Here is a 16,357-nt window from a genome sequence, read left to right on the forward strand (position 1 = left end):
ACTAATTGGTTGGATATACATCAGAATAGGCGTTCAGCGCGCAATATCGGCTTGCATCCATTCAAACATGCATACCTTGAGGAGTAACAATAACTATTGCTGTTTAGGGGATGCAAGGAAATTCCTCTAATTACATAAAAAATATATATTGTCATATTTAACTTGCAACGGTCATCAAAATTGTTAAACTGTTTTGAAAAAGAATTATAATAAATGCAACAGTTGGCGAATGGATGAAGTTACTCGTAACGTTAGCGGGGAAAAACGACAGGCACAATATAAACTCAACATGTAAAGTGTTGGTCCCCTGTTTCATGAGCTGAAATAACAGATCCCAGAAACGTCCCATATGCACAAATAACTTATTTCTCTCCAATTTTGTGCACAAATTTGTTTACATCCCTGTTAGTGAGCATTTCTCCTTTGCCAAGATAATCCATCCACCTGAGAGGTGTGTCATATCATGAAGCTGATTAAACATCATGCTCATTACACATGTGCACCTTGTGCTGGGGACAATAAAAGAACACTATAAAATGTGCAGTTTTGTCACACAGCACAATGCCACAGATGTCTCAAGTTTTGAGGGAGTGTGCAATTTGCATGCAGACTGCAGAAATATCCACCAGAGCTGTTGCCAGAGAATTGAATGTTCATTTCGCTACTATAAACTCCATTGTTGTTTTATAGCATTTGGCAGTACGTCCAACCGGCCTCACAACTGCAGACAACGTGTAACCATGCCAGCCCAGGACCTCCACATCCGGATTATTCACCTGCGGGATCGTCTGAGACCAGCCACCTGGACAGCTGATGAAACTGAGTTTGCACAACCAAAGAATTTCTGCACAAACTATCAGATACAGTCTCAGTGACGCTCATATGCGTGCTCGTCTTCCTCACCAGGGTCTTGGCCTGACTGCAGTTCGGCGTCGTAACAGACTTCAGTGGGCCAATGCTTACCTTCGATAGCCACTGGCATGCTGGAGAAGTGTGCTCTTCATGGATAAATCCCGGTTTCAATTCTACCGGGCAGATGGCAGACAGCATGAACGGCGTCACGTCGGTGATAAGTTTGCAGATGTCAATGTTGTGAACAGAGTGCCCCATGGTGGGGTTATGGTATGGGCAGGCATAAGCTACGTACAACGAACACAATTGCATTTTATCGATGGCAATTTGAATGCACAGAGATATCGTGACGAGATCCTGAGGCCCATTATCATGCCATTAATCCGCTGCCATCACCTCATGTTGCGTTTAGATTTTTGTTCTGTGTAAATTGACAATCATTCTGTTCAAATTAATAATCAATATTTGGCTGGGGTGCCGGTGTTTGCGTTTATAAATTGCCTTAGATAATAGTCTGTTGGGTTTCCGGACATCTACCCTCAATCTCAACCATGTCTCCAGTCTACAATCTTGACTCCATCCTGTACTCAAATCTATGTATAGACCTATCGCTATGGTTACCACGAGACGAGAGTGCCTCCCACCTCGGATTGATTGGCTTAAAGTAGATCAGAAGTCGTCCACTGTAAGGAGTAACCTCCTTGTAGCTTCAGTATAAGCCACCTCTCACTAGCATGACAGCAGGTGACAGTAAGAGGGTTACTAGCCCAGGGGGGCGGAATTTAATCTGGACGAAGAGAAAACGCTATGATAAAATGTGTCTTTGCTGCCATGGCTGTCTGTCGCAGTAGAGGAATAAATGTTGGTTGACGAATGTAGAAATACCCACATCGACTGGCTCCCTTGTTGTGCATACTGGTGTAGTACTCCAGTATGGCAAAAGGAAGCACTAGTTTTTTTTTAAGCGCACTATACTCTTACTCAATTTAGGCTCATTGGACGGATCAAATGATACTAGGCTAACTGGGAACGGGGAGCTTTGCATGACCTTTTAAAAGGCAGTAGAGAACCAATCATGAACAGGCTCTACAGGGGATTCTTGAAAAGTATGTTTTATGTTTCAGGCAGAAAGATTAGACCGTTGATCATTAATGACAAAAGCAAGTAAATGTTTGGGGGTAATTAAGGAGGGTGCTACATGTAGGTGCTACACATCGATCAGATAGATATGTTTTGTGTAGAAAATACATGGTCCTTTGTCATGTAAAAAAAACGGAATTATAGCCGCTCTGCACATTACATTTCAATTTGGAACGTTTGGAATATTGCACCCCACTGAATAATACCCTGAAGTGGTCAGCTTTTTGTCACCTCATGAATCTGACTTTGACCTGCTCCTAAACAAAGCATACAAATGTCAAACAAATCAAACAAAAACTTACTTACTCAAACTTTATTGATAGGAACTAATTATGTAACAAATGAGATTTGTTTTTCCAGAAACACACATCTAAATGCAAAACAGTTTGAATAATAAATCATCAAAAAGTATAAACTGTAATATCTACATAAAAGTGTGAAGATATACTGTATATATTCTTACTCTACCCAATGCATCATCAGCAATCTGAAGGATTTAAGAATGAAAATTAAATCGGCTGACCAAATCGTTTGCTGGTATATCAGCATGTGAAAGTGTGGATGCAAAACAATACCGTAACAAAAGCATAATTCATACAAACCCTGCTATCATCAACATGCTCCTCACTGAAAGGTGTGCAATGTATACATCCCGATAAGGTCACAGGCTGGGGTAAAAAGATAGCATTGGAGCCATTGAGTAACACTTAAACCTAACACTGGAGACCTACTGTACTTTCCTTGCCTTTGAGCTCATGCAACAACTAGTGCGTCAAGCATTATGTGTGAAACTTGAGGACAAGGAATATATGGCCCTGATCTGGTTATCAATTTGTAGAGCTAAAGTGATCATAATTCTTGAATATGACGCTATTATTCATAATCAATAATTATATATGCAAGAGTAGAGCTTGATAGTCAATTGTAACTGTAGAGTTTTAAAGGAATATTTGTCAACTCTATATAATGAGGCCAACCTACTGTATGTGTGTCTGCTTAATGATAGCATAGTGTATCTCATGTAGAAGTTTAACTAATAACTAATAAAGGCGAAACAGCATACACCCTAAAAATGCACTAGTATAAATATCATTAGAATGACACTCGAGCATACCAAGGGTGCAGTTTCTTGGGGAGGGGGGGGGGGGGGGGGGCAGGGGGCACCTTGCCCAACTCTTCTCTACATTATGACATAAAAAAACTACATTATTCCTGTTTGATAAAATTATGTTACATACAGTAGGTTGCATTATGTCCAAATGGACTTGCTTAAGTATAACATGTTATATTACGTTTGAAAAACCACCTCACACACTACATTCTCCAACTTTAGGGCCTGTCTTTGGATATCAAAGAACTACTCTAGCAAACCAATAACAGATAAGAAACTTTAATAAAATATATTTGTTCCAAAGACTAATTAGAATTCAGGGAGTCATTGCTGGTAGCACATTTAGAGCACTCCCTCTTCTACTGTATCATTACATCTGATAGTTTTTTGCATATCAGTGGTTGACAAGACAAAGTGATTTGACTGCCGGACATCCAATCACAGGCTGGATGCTCCTTTCCTTACTGAAACCATGTCACAGTTCCTTGTGTTATCTGAGGCCTCAAGGCTAAAACACAGATTAGCTCTCTCCCTAGCATGTTCCACATAGGAGGTTAGTTTCCTTGACACTTTCCCTCGTGTCTTTGTTGCCTGCTTTGTCCAAGCATGTTTAGCCTAACACTTTTGTGTAAAGACTATTCCACATATCTTCTGCTTATCTCTGATGGTCAGATATCAAACAGTTCAGCTTCCTTTTCCTTCCAGAAGGCAAAGCTGCGCTCAATGTATCTGCTGATCTCCTCATTGCTGAACTCTTTCAGTTCGTAGATCAGTTTGATTGAGTCTTCAATGGGCTCTTCTCTGTGCGGAGGTTCATATACGGGTGTGACTATGGTGACTTGAAGTGGAGCAGGTGCAATGTCCTGCGTCACACACTTCCCTACACTCTGTACTGTGGTCTCAGTTGTCACAACCTGGTCTACTGAGTCTTGCAAAGCCTCCTGAACAGTATCCTGCCCAGTTGTCTGCGCTGAATCCTGCACAGAAGTCTGAACTGTGTCTTTTGGAACACTCTCTTGTGCTACACTTTCAGGCTTCACGGCATCCTGAATAGGCCCATTCGTTGGACTCGGCTCAGAAGTGTTCACATCTGCCTGAACAGTGTCCTCCACAGTGTCCTTCACTGCACTCTGCTCTGCATGGTTAATGCAGTCCTGAGCAGTAAGCTGGACACTATCCTGTACAGCATTCGAAGGCAAATACATGTTTGGTTCTGGGGCAGGCAACAGCTCCTGGACTGGCACTACCGACACCTCAGGAGCAATTGAAAGTAGCGAGGCGGTCATCATTCCTCCCCCGTCCGCAGAATCACCAAAGTATTTTTGCTTAATGTCTTCAAAGCTGTCCGCCCAGTCCCGCTTCCCTTGCTCAATCTCCTCCATGACCTCACGGTGGAACTGGCGAATCAGCTCCCAGCTGTAGCTTCCGAGGCGGTCGAACATCTCGTAGCACAGTAGGTGGCGGAACTTCCGCTCACTGCGCGACATGCTCATCTCTAGGAGTTGGAAGTAGCCCAGCATAAAGAGGTCTAGGGTCAGGGTCTCGTAGCTGACCGGTGCTCCATTAACGTGTGGCAGGAAATGCTCCGGCCAGTAGATCATCTGGGCCCGACTGAGCCGGCGGATCTGGCGAGTGGGCACCTGGCTCATGATGGTCCTCCAGTGGCCAATCAGGTTCCCTACCACTTGCCTGGACTTCATGAATAGGAGTGTTTTGTCATCCTCACTCGGTGTGTCTCCTTCCAGATCAGCGGTAAACCGGTTATATTCATCCAGACCCACCCTTAGACTTCCCTGTTTGCCTGTGTACTTTGGCCTGTAGGACTCTGAGAGGGTGTACTTTCTCCAGTGTTCCAGGAACAAGAAGACGATCCGCTCCTTCCTCATCTCAATGCACTCTTGGACGTAGCTCATGTCCGTCTGCACCTCCAGGCTCCGGGTCAGCTGCTCGTGGTTCAGTATAGGGTCTGTAGACAGAACCTGGTTGAACTGATCAGACTGAGGGATCACATCAGAAGACTGGTATGTAAGAGGAGCATGAGATGGCATGATTAGAGTTTCCTCCACCAGCGGCAGAGATTCCTGGACTGGAGAAAGGTCTCCATTGTCAGGGGACTGGAGGACCTCTGCAGGGGAACATGGGACCTCATCCTCCTGAATCGGCTCGGGGCGATAACTGGACTCGCTCACCACAGGGAGGGACCTCTTGCGCTTGTACACCCGGTTCGTTTTGTCGTCAGCAAACTGGAACTGGTTTTGAATCTCATAGTTGGCCTTCAGGTTCTTCACAGAGACGCCACACTGCTTGATCTCCTTCTCCACCTCCTCCCTAGTGGAGAACGACTGGGATCGTCCGATGACCCCAGTGGCAATGGACCCTGCTGGGGTCATCTGGCCCATCCTATTGTTACTCCCTTCCTCCTGAGCATATCCGGGAGATATCAAATCCAAGATGTCTATCGTCTTGCCTCCCAGGGTGGCCAGGAGAATAGCCATGCTCTTGAGCAGCGTTGAGATTTTGCTGCACCAGGCTGGTAGATCTTCCGCTTGCCCGTGAACTTGCTTGGGGTTGATGTAGAAGTGCTCCTGGTTGAGGGCGGCAGACACGGGAAGAAGTTGTTGAAGCTCTCGCTCCAACTCTTCCAGTTCCTTTTCCACCTCCGTCACCTTGTGCATGACCTGCAGGTTCTCGATTTGCTTCTCAATGCGGATGAGGTCATCCTCCATCATCAGCTCTCCAAAGGGGCCCAGGATGGCATTGTGGACATGAGAGTAGTGCCACTCCTGAGGCTGGTAGTGTCCACAGGCCGCAAACTAGATTAGAGTTCAAGGGACAGCAAAGAACAACAGAAAAGAGGGGGGAAGGGGGAAGTTCCTTCAGCTTGCACTTCCTGGTGTACTGTTAACACACGGCGCATGTTCATACTTCCTCGTCACACAGGATTTACATGGATTTAGTGGTGCAATGGCACTGCCTCAGTACAAGCTTCATAACTCCTAGATTAGCTGAGAGTCAGGGCACAGGCTACTCCTTTATGAAAGCAGGGTGGAAAAATCCTCTGAGCACAACTGCTGGCTGAATATGGTTGGGTGTATGGGTTCACTTTATTTGGAGGTCTGCTTTTAAACTGCTTATAATTCATTATTTAATAGTTTATTATATACTATTATAACGTTTGTAAATCATTCAATATCATTTGTATATGTATAAATAAATAATGATGGAGAGGATCAGGCTTATGCATGTATCTGGTTAACAAAATATGCAATTAATATTTATAAGCAGTTTATAAGCAGACCTTGAAATAGAATGTTCAAGTTTTATGTCATGATGAAAAAAGTTCCCTTTCTGTTTTGATCACTGGGGCAAATTAATTATACTCCTAGTTAGTATTTCATTATAATTGTGTGTGAACAGGGTTGTTTTATAAATCCCTATTGGTTTTATAGGGAGTTTTAATAGGCTTATCCATAGTAAAAAAGAAACCCAGAGAAGCATCCTCAAAGAAGTAGATAACATGGAGTGTATGGATGGACATGGAGCTAGTGTGAATAGGCCTTGCATCACACCACTGAATCAGCATGTAACGACTTAGAGCTGCACTGCTCCATCTCCGAGTACTAGCCACACTGTGAAGCCATCAGCCAGATCCTACTGCATGTCAGGCTTTTAAACGGGCTAGAACTGGAATGGGCACCGTAGCCTGTAAGTATCCATTTCACCGCACTCTGCAGGGCCTGGGTTCAGCACAAAAGTCAAGTAAAATAAAAAAAAATGCATGCATTTGTTGTGACCCATGAACTCAATATATCAAAGCAGGATATACAGTATCTGCATGGCCTGATGGAAGGGTGACAAACAATCAGATTCAGCATCATTTAGATTGTACTTATACATTTGGAAATGGTTACATCAGCATACTATGTATGAGTTCTTCATCGACTTAAAAATAATGAAGGCATCTGTCACTATATTAGTACATTAGTCAATGCCCACCATCTTGGATGGAACAGGTACTGACTTAAGTATCTGAAATCATATTTAACGTTCCAGTCAAAACAAAGCAATCTGATAGTGATATGTTTAAATAAAATATAGATTATATAAATGAACAAACACCTACAGTGCCAGTCAAAAGTTTGGACACACCTTCTCATTCAAGGGTATTTCTTTATTTTGACTATTTTCTACATTGTAGAAGAATAATAGTGAAGACATCAAGACTATGAAATAACCCATATGGAATCATGTAGTAACCAAAAAAGTGTTCAACAAATCAAAATATATTTTAGAATCTTCAAAGTAGCCAACCTTTGCCTTGATGACAGCTTTGCACACTCTTGGCATTCTCTCAACCAGCTTCATAAGGAATGCTTTTCCAACAGTCTTGACTTCACTCTGCGATTCAACTCATCCCAAACCATCTCAATTGGGTTGAGGTCAGGTGATTGTGGAGGCCAAGTCATCTGATACAGCACTCCATCCCTCTCCTTCTTGGTCAAATAGCCCTTACACAGCCTTGAGGTGTTTTGGGTCATTGTCCTGTTGAAAAACAAATGCTAGTCCCACTAAGAGCAAACCAGATGGGATGGCGTATCGCTGCAGAATGCTGTGGTAGCCATTCTGTTTAAGAATTTCTTGAATTCTAAATAAATCACAGTGTCATTAGCAAAGCACCCCCACACCATCACACCTCCTCCATTCATGGTGGGAACCACACATGCAGGTCGAAGGAATTGTCCGTACAGCTCCGAGACAGGATTGTGTCGCAGCACAGATCTGGCAAAGGGTACCCAAAAAATGTCTGCAGCATTGAAGGTCCCCAAGAACACAGTGGCCTCCATCATTCTTAAATGGAAGAAGTTTGGAACCACCAAAACTCTTCCTAGAGCTGGCCGCCCGACCAAACTGAGCAATCGGTAGAGAAGGGCCTTGGTCAGCGAGGTGACCAAGAACCCGATGATCACTCTGACAGAGCTCTAGAGTTCCTCTGTGGAGATGGGAGAACCTTGTAGAAGGACAACCATCTCTGCAGCACTCCACCAAAACAGGCCTTTATGGTAGAGTGGCCAGACGGAAGCCACTCCTCAGTAAAGGCACATGACAGCCCGCTTGGAGTTTGCCAAAAGGCACCTAAAGACTCACCGACCATGAGAGAGAAGATTGGTCTGATGAAACCAAGATTTAACTCTTTGGCCTGAATGCCAAGCGTCACGTCTGGAGAAAACCTGGCAACATCGCTACAGTGAAGCATGGTGGTGGCAGCATCATGCTGTGGGGTTGTTTTTCAGCAGAAGGGACTGGGAGACTAGTCAGGATCGAGGCAAAGATGAACGGAGCAAAGTACAGCAATATCCTTGATGAAAACCTGCTCCAGAGCGCTCAGGACCTCAGAATGGGGCAAAGGTTCACCTTCCAACAGGACAATGACCCTAAGCACACATCCAAGACAAGGCTGGAGTGGCTTGGGGACAACTCTCTGAATGTCCTTGAGTGGCCCAGCCAGAGCCCAGACTTGATCCCGATCTAACAGCTCTGGAGAGACCTGAAAATAGCTGTGCAGCAACGCTCCGCATCCAACCTGACAGAGCTTGAGGGGATCTGCAGAGAAGAATGGGAGAAACTCCCCAAATACAGGTGTGTCAAGCTTGTAGCGTCATACCCAAGAAGACTCAAGGATGTAATCGCTTCAACAAAGTACTGAGTAAAGGGTCTGAATACTTATGTATATGTAATGTATATGTAATATTTCCGTTTTTTATTTGTAACACATTTGCAAACATTTTTAAAAACCTGTTTTTGCTTTGTCGTTATGGGGTATTATGTGTAGATTGATGAGAGGAAATAAAAAATAAAATAAACATTAGAATAAGGCTTTAACGTAACAAAATATGAAAAATGTCAAGGAGTTTGAATACTTTCCGAAGGCACTGTATATTAAAACTTAAAAGTAATGACTGAAAGTAGACTGCTCGTGTAGAAGTCCTCAAACCATCTGACTACAACCTGCCTACTTCTAAACAGATTATAAAATGAACAATGAATTCAGATTATAAACTCAACCATGAGATACTGCAACACCCATAAAACATCAGAAGCACTACAACTATAATGTTCTTACTCAAACCAAACTTAGCCCCCGTTAAGGAATATAATCCATATACTATATTCTGACATGCAGTGATGGCCATATCAATCTATTTCAAAAGACACAGCAAAGGCTTGAGCATGCGTTCAAACAAAACCAACCCACCAGAATCGCACACCAACCCACATTTCAGCCATCCTTCTTGTGCTTTCAATCCCTTTTAACCACGTTTGACCGTGGTATTCCCCCGAGCACCAATTCTGTGACAGCAGCACAAAAAGGAGAGCTGAAACTGTGAATCTTTCTCATCACACTTGGACTTCTATCTTTCTCTCACACCCCCCTCCATTCACGCCTACCTTGCGTTTGTGTTCTTCCTCCTCCTGCATCTTGACCTGGAGCTTGCGCACCATCACCTGCCTCTTCCACTCGGGGATGGCCCGGCCCTGCTCATCGTGTGTGGGCACTAGGGCCTCCACGTCCGCCAGGCTACCCTTCCGGGTCTGGCCCATCAGGCTAGATGCCGACGCTGCTCCGCTGCCATTCCCATTGAGGAGCTGCTCGCTGCTCTGAGAGGTGGAGAGGGTCCGGGGCGTGCCTGTGCCAACCGGGCTGGGGGTGGTGGGTGGCGAAGTGGCGCTGGCAGCAGGGGGCGGGGACATGGGCTTGGCTGATGGCGGGCTGACCGTGCGGGTCTGGGGCGGGGACGTAGGGCTCTCTTCCTGGAGGATGAAAGGGGTATAAAAGTCAAACTGGAATTTGTCCATGGCTTAAACTACATGGGCTCAGTTGCAATATATATACACTTCATAGAAATCTACAACATTGACACTCGCCTATGTACAGCGCCTTTGGAACGTATTCAGAACCCTTGACTTTTTCCACATTTTGTTAGGTTACAGCCTAATTCTAAAATGGATTAAATAAAACATTTTCCTTAACAATCTACACACAATACCCCATAATGACAAAAGCAAAAACAGGTCTTTAGAACTTTTTGCAAATAAAAATACATTTAAAAAATACATTATTTACATAAGTAATCAGACCCTTTGCTATGAGACTCGAAATTGAGCTCAGGTGCATCCTGTTTCCATTGATCATCCTTGAGATGTTTCTACAACTTGATTGGAGGCCACCTGTGGTAAATTCAAGTGATTGGACATGATTTGGAAAGGCACACACCTGTCTATATAAGGTCCCACAGCTGACAGTGCATGACAGAGCAAAAACCAAGCCATGAGGTAGAAGGAATTGTCCGTAGAGACAGGATTCTGTCGAAGCACAGATCTGGCAAAGGGTACCCAAAACAATCTGCAGCATTGAAGTTCCCCAAAAACACAGGGGCCTCCATCATTCTTAAATGGAAGTTTGGAACCACCAAAACTCTTCCTAGAGCTGGCCGCCCGACCAAACTGAGCAATCGGGGGAGAAGGGCCTTGGTCAGGGAGGTGACCAAGAACCCGATGGTCACTTTGACAGAGCTCTAAAGTTCCTCTGTGGAGATGGGAGAATCTTCTAGAAGGACAACCATCTCTGCAGCACTCCACCAATCAGGCCTTTATGGTAGAGTGGCCAGATGGAAGCCACTCCTCAGTAAAGGCACATGACAGCCCGCTTGGAGTTTGCCAAAAGGCACCTAAAGACTCCCAGACCACGAGGAACAAGATTCTCTTGGTCTGATGAAACCAAGATTTAACTCTTTGGCCTGAATGCCAAGCGTCACATCTGGAGGAAACCTGGGACCATCCCTACAGTGAAGCATGGTGGTGGCAGCATCATGCTGTGGGGATGTTTTTCAGTGGCAGGGACTGGAAGACTAGTCAGGATCGAGGCAAAGATGAACAGAGCAAAGTACAGAGAGATCCTTGATGAAAACCTACTCCAGAGCGCTCAGGACCTCAGACTGGGCTGAAGGTTCACCTTCCAACAGGACAATGACCCTAAGCACACAGCCAAGACAACGCAGGAGTGACTTCGGGACAAGTCTCTGAATGTCCTTGAGTGACCCAGCCAAAGCCTGGAATTGAACCCGATCGAATAACTCTGGAGAGACCTGAAAATAGCTGTGCAGCAATGCTCCCCATCCAACCAGACAGAGCTTGAGAGGATCTGCAGAGAAGAATGGGAGAAACTCCCCAAATACAGGTGTGCCAAGCTTGTAGCGTCATACCCAGGAAGACTCGATGCTGTAATTGCTGCCAAAGGTGCTTCAACAAAGTACTGAGTAAAGGGTCTGAATACTTATGTAAATGTGATTAGTTTTATATATATATATATATATATATATATATAAATATAAATGACCAAACATTTCTAAAAACCGGTTTTTGCTTTGTCATTATGGGGTATTGTGTGTAGATTGATGAGGTAAAAAAAAATTACATTTTGGAATAAGGCTGTAACGTAACAACATTTTGAAAAAATCAAGGGGTCTTGAATACTTTCCGAAGGCACTGTATTTATTTGGACAGTGAAGCTAAAACATTTAATTTGGCTCTATACTCCAGCATTTTGGATTTGAGATCAAATGTTTTATATGAGGCTACAGTACAGAATGTTACTTTTTATTTGAGGGTATTTTCATACATAGGTTTTACCATTTAGAAATGAAAGCACTTTATGTATCTAATCCCCCCATTTGAAGGCATCATAAGTATTTGGAAAAATTCACTTAGTATTAAAGTACTCAAAAGTTTCATATTCCTAGTACGCAATGACCACATCAAGCTTGCTTGTAATTCTACAAACTTGTTGGATGCATTTGCAGTTTGTTTTGGTTGTGTTAGAAATTAACCCTCACACACCAGCACGCTTTAAATACCAGGGTTGGTTGGTATTTCTCTAGTCAATCGTAGGCTCAGTCACTGGTATACTTTTATTTAGAAAGCCATTTTGGGGACTCTACCATTTTATTTGGCCATTTTTATTGTTCAGAAATGTGGTGGGTACTCTTCGTTCGCAGGACTTTATCCTGCTAACTGTTCCAAATGTCCGAACTGAATTTGGTAAAAGGGCTTTTATGTCCTCTGCGCCATCAGCTTGGAACGCCTTACAAAATACTTTAAAACTTGAAGAACTTGTCCCGATTGGTGTTTTTAAATCATTGATGAAGGATTTTGAGGCTGATTCCCTGACCTGTCAATGTTTTTAATTTGCTGTTTTATGATTTTGTTATACTCTTGTGAATTCTATGGTTTTCTACTAGATTACCTGTTGTTTTTCATGTCTGTCTGTAAACATCAAAAGGTTGGAAGGTTGAAACAATATTTCTAACGTAAATAATGTGTGAAACGGTTGGTGGGGCTCTAAACAATAATCATGTCAAATAAGTTGTTGTTTTGTGATATAATTAAGAACTGTATAACCAAATAATGGTAACTCTACAAATGTATTTGTCCCAGTTATCAGATTTACATCTAAATGCTGTGGAACGTATATGATTAAATATGAAACTATTTGTGAGAAGATGAAATGTGATTTGAGCCTTCTAAATGAGACTTGTCTTTTATGTAAAGTTTTACCCAGTCAGTAAACACGCCACTGACACAGACATTATGACAAAAGGAGGGAACACCCTTTTCCCCCAAGTGTTTATAAAAGGACTCCTAACGAATTTACATTAGACCAGAGAACGTGAGGATCATCCACACGTTTGAAATGGTGAGAATTGGAATCTCTAGAGACCAAAACATGCTGGGTTGCTGCCGGTGTGGACAGTGGTCTTAGCTGTACCCTGAATAATCAACCATTTAGACCAGTATACGGACGGTAAGCTGGACGTCACAAATGGTTTAAAGCTAAAGACTTGTATATGTGCAGTGAGCTGAACACGTTACGAAATGGTTTAAAGACTACAATACCAGAAAATGATAAGACCCTCTGAAACTCTCTCTCGAAGACTACGCAGGGACATATAGTCTGCAGCTGTTTATGCACTGTTAGCCTATGAACCTCGACCAAAGACGAGAGACAAAGAACAATAGGTATCTCTAGGGTATCTATTCTAAACAAACAGAGCGAATGAGAAGGACTGCTGAACAAGGCGTGGTACACCTCTGGAAGATCAGTTATAACAGACACTCTGAGACCAAGAGGCTACAACTACAAAAGACGTGGTGATCTCTGGTGGACAACCAGAGACTTACACAAACAGAGACTTTCTGTTGACTGACTCCACAGACTGATTGGGCGTTTTCAACAGGGTGAGACGACAAAGACATACAAGCGTAAATATGTACCTTGCATTTCTAAAAACACGAATGAGCAGTTGTTGGGGTGCTAAATATCCATACTTACGATGAGCGTATTATTCAACTGTATGTATGATAGTTGAATTCCTTTGTCTCCTCCTCCTGCACTTTCTTCCACCCCCTTTCATTGTGTAACAAGCCGTCATATTGGGTTAGTCCAATAGGGACTTTTCATTGCATCATGTTAATAATCAGTGTATAATCTATCCTGTGTGTGTGTTTATGTATTTCTATTGTTTATTTCTTTTTTGTTTCTTCCCCCCGTTTTCGTGGTATCCAATTGGTAGTTGCAGTCTTGTCTCATCGTTGCAACTCCCATACGGACTCGGGAGAGGCGAAGGTCGAGAGCCATGCGTCCTCTGAAACACAATCCAACCAAGCCGCACTGCTTCTTGACACAATGCCGCTTAACCCGGAAGCCAGCCACACCAATGTGTCAGAGGAAACACCGTGCACCTGGCGACCGTGTCAGCGTGCACTGCCACCGGCCCGCCACTGGAGTCGCTAGTGCGCAGTGGGACAAGGACATCCCTGCCGGCCAAACCCTCCCCTAACCCGGACGACGATGGGCCAATTGTGCGCCGCCCCATGGGTCACCCGGTCGCAACAGAGCCTGGACTCAAACCCAAAATCTCTAGTGGAACAGCTAGCATTGCGATGCAGTGCCTTAGACCACCGCGCCACTCGGGAGGCCATGTTTATGTATTTCTGTGTGATTATTTCATTACTTAGTAAATAAATAATTAAGCCAATTTGTGTAAACTGATTCATCATGGAGAATAGGGTTTCTGCAGATTTAACGGATTATTCGACGTTCAGAATGAGACTGATGAGGTAAATAAGAATTAATGAATTGACTGTGACTGATGTAAGAGAGTTTAGAGTTTAGTCGGGAGATAGTAACTCGTTAAATAACTTTTCCCATGGTGCCAAAAGATCACGAATTGTTACATGATTAATTTAGTCATCAAAATAATTAAACGTAGTTAATTGATTTGATAAAATAACTGTCAAACACATTAATGATGTCATGGATCCCCCCGGCACTGCTCCTCATTCTGTTCACCAGTTCCGGAGGTCTACGCCACCAGCTTTCTAGGCATTACTGAACGGGATTCATTATCATCAACCCAGGACTGTGTTGTCTGATTACACACACCTGGTTCACATTTCCCCTGATTAGTATGTTATATATGTGCCCTCTGTCTTTGTCGGTTATTGTTCCCATGTCCGTTGGTCGTGTGAGTACCTATGCGTTGGTGCAGCTGTTATGCTGCGTGCTATATATAGTGTGTATTACAGAGATCGTCCCGTGTCGTTCAACGAGGTTTACCCTCGCTCTTTTGTTTGGGTACAGCCCAGTGTTTTGTGTAGTGTTTGTTTTGGGTGTATCAAAAACTGCTATTGTGTATTCCTGCGCCTGTCTCCAAATCCTTTATACCAGCATGACAAATGATAGCAACGTCACAACACCAGTTTATCCAAACACACTTCATGAATATCACAATGCATTGATCCAGAAGTTGAAGTCAACACTATTCATTTCTGATGCAGCGGGAATCATTTAGTCACCTGTCAGTACACTTGTAAAGAATATTATATAAAACATCCTTATACACAGTTCCAGTCAAAAGTTTGGACACTCCTACTCATTCAAGGGTTTTTCTTAATTTTTCTATTTTCTACATTGTAGAATAATTGTCAAAACATCAAAACAACACATGGAATCATGTAACCAAAAAAGTGTTCAATAAATCAAAATATTTTAGATTCTTCAAATTAGCCACCCTTTGCCTTGATGACAGCTTTGCATTCTCTTAACCAGCTTCATGAGGAATGCTTTTCCAACAGTCTTAAAGGAGTTCCCACATATGCTGAGCACTTGTTGGCTGCTTTTCCTTCACTCTGCGGTCCAACTCATCCCAAACCATCTCAATTGGGTCGGGTGATTGTGGAGGCCAGGTCAGCTGATGCAGCTCTCCTTCTTGGTCAAATAGCCTTACACAGCCTGAAGGTGTGTTGGGTCATTGTCCTGTTGAAAAACAAATGATAGTCCCACTAAGAGCAAACCAGATGGAATGACATATCGCTGCAAAATGCTGTGGTAGCCATGCTGGTTAAGTGTGCCTTGAATTCTAAATAAATCACAGACTATCACCAGCAAAGCACCACCACACCTCCTCCATGCTTCACGGTGGGAACCACACATGCAGAGATTATCCGTTCACCTACTCATCTCACAAAGACAGAGGCTGGAACCAAAAATCGCAAATCTGGACTCATTAGACCAAAGGACAGATCTCCATCGGTCTTAATGTCCATTGTTCGTGTTTCTTGGCCCAAACAAGTATCTTCTTCTTATTGGTGTCCTTTAGTACTGGTTTCTTTGCAGCAATTTGACCACGAAGGCATGATTCACGCAGTCTCCTCTGAACAGTTGATGTTGAGATGTGTCTGCTACTTGAACTCTGGGAAGCATTTATTTGGGCTGCAATTTCTGAGGCTGGTAACTCTAATGAACTTATCCACTGCAACAGAGGTAGCTCTGGGTCTTCCTTTCCTTTCCTTATGAGAGCCAGTTTCATCATAGCGCTTGAAGGTTTTTGCAACTGCACTTGAAGAAACGTTCAAAGTTCTTGACATTTTCCAGATTGACTGACCTTCATGTCTTAAAGTAATGATGGACTGTCATTTCTCTTTTCTTATTTCAGCTGTTCTTTGCCATATATGGACTTGGTCTTTTACCAAATAGGGCTATCTTCTGTATACCACCCCTACCTTGTCACAACACAACTGATTGTCTCAAACACATTAACAAAGAAATTCCATAAAATGAACTTTTAACAAGGCACACCTGTTAATAGAAATGCATTCCAGGTGACTACCTCATGAAGCTGGTTGAGAGAATGCCAA

The 16,357-nt window shown here is 43.3% G+C and overlaps 1 protein-coding gene across 1 annotated transcript in view; it reads right to left on the reverse strand.

Annotated features, from left to right (window-relative positions):
- Positions 1-3,159: 3,159 nt before the first annotated feature.
- espn (espin) overlaps positions 3,160-16,357 on the reverse strand; it is a 99,793-nt gene continuing 86,595 nt past the window's right edge. Inside the window, exons 11-12 of the mRNA XM_045696094.2 lie at positions 9,551-9,913; positions 3,160-5,916 (exon numbers count right to left, since the gene is read on the reverse strand). Coding sequence (XP_045552050.2) covers positions 3,772-5,916; positions 9,551-9,913 — 2,508 coding nt within the window. The 3' untranslated portion in view covers positions 3,160-3,771. The remainder of the gene's footprint in view (positions 5,917-9,550; positions 9,914-16,357) is intronic.

Source organism: Salmo salar, chromosome 15 (assembly GCF_965601325.2).
Source record: "Salmo salar chromosome 15, fSalSal1, whole genome shotgun sequence".
NCBI lineage: Eukaryota > Metazoa > Chordata > Actinopteri > Salmoniformes > Salmonidae > Salmo > Salmo salar.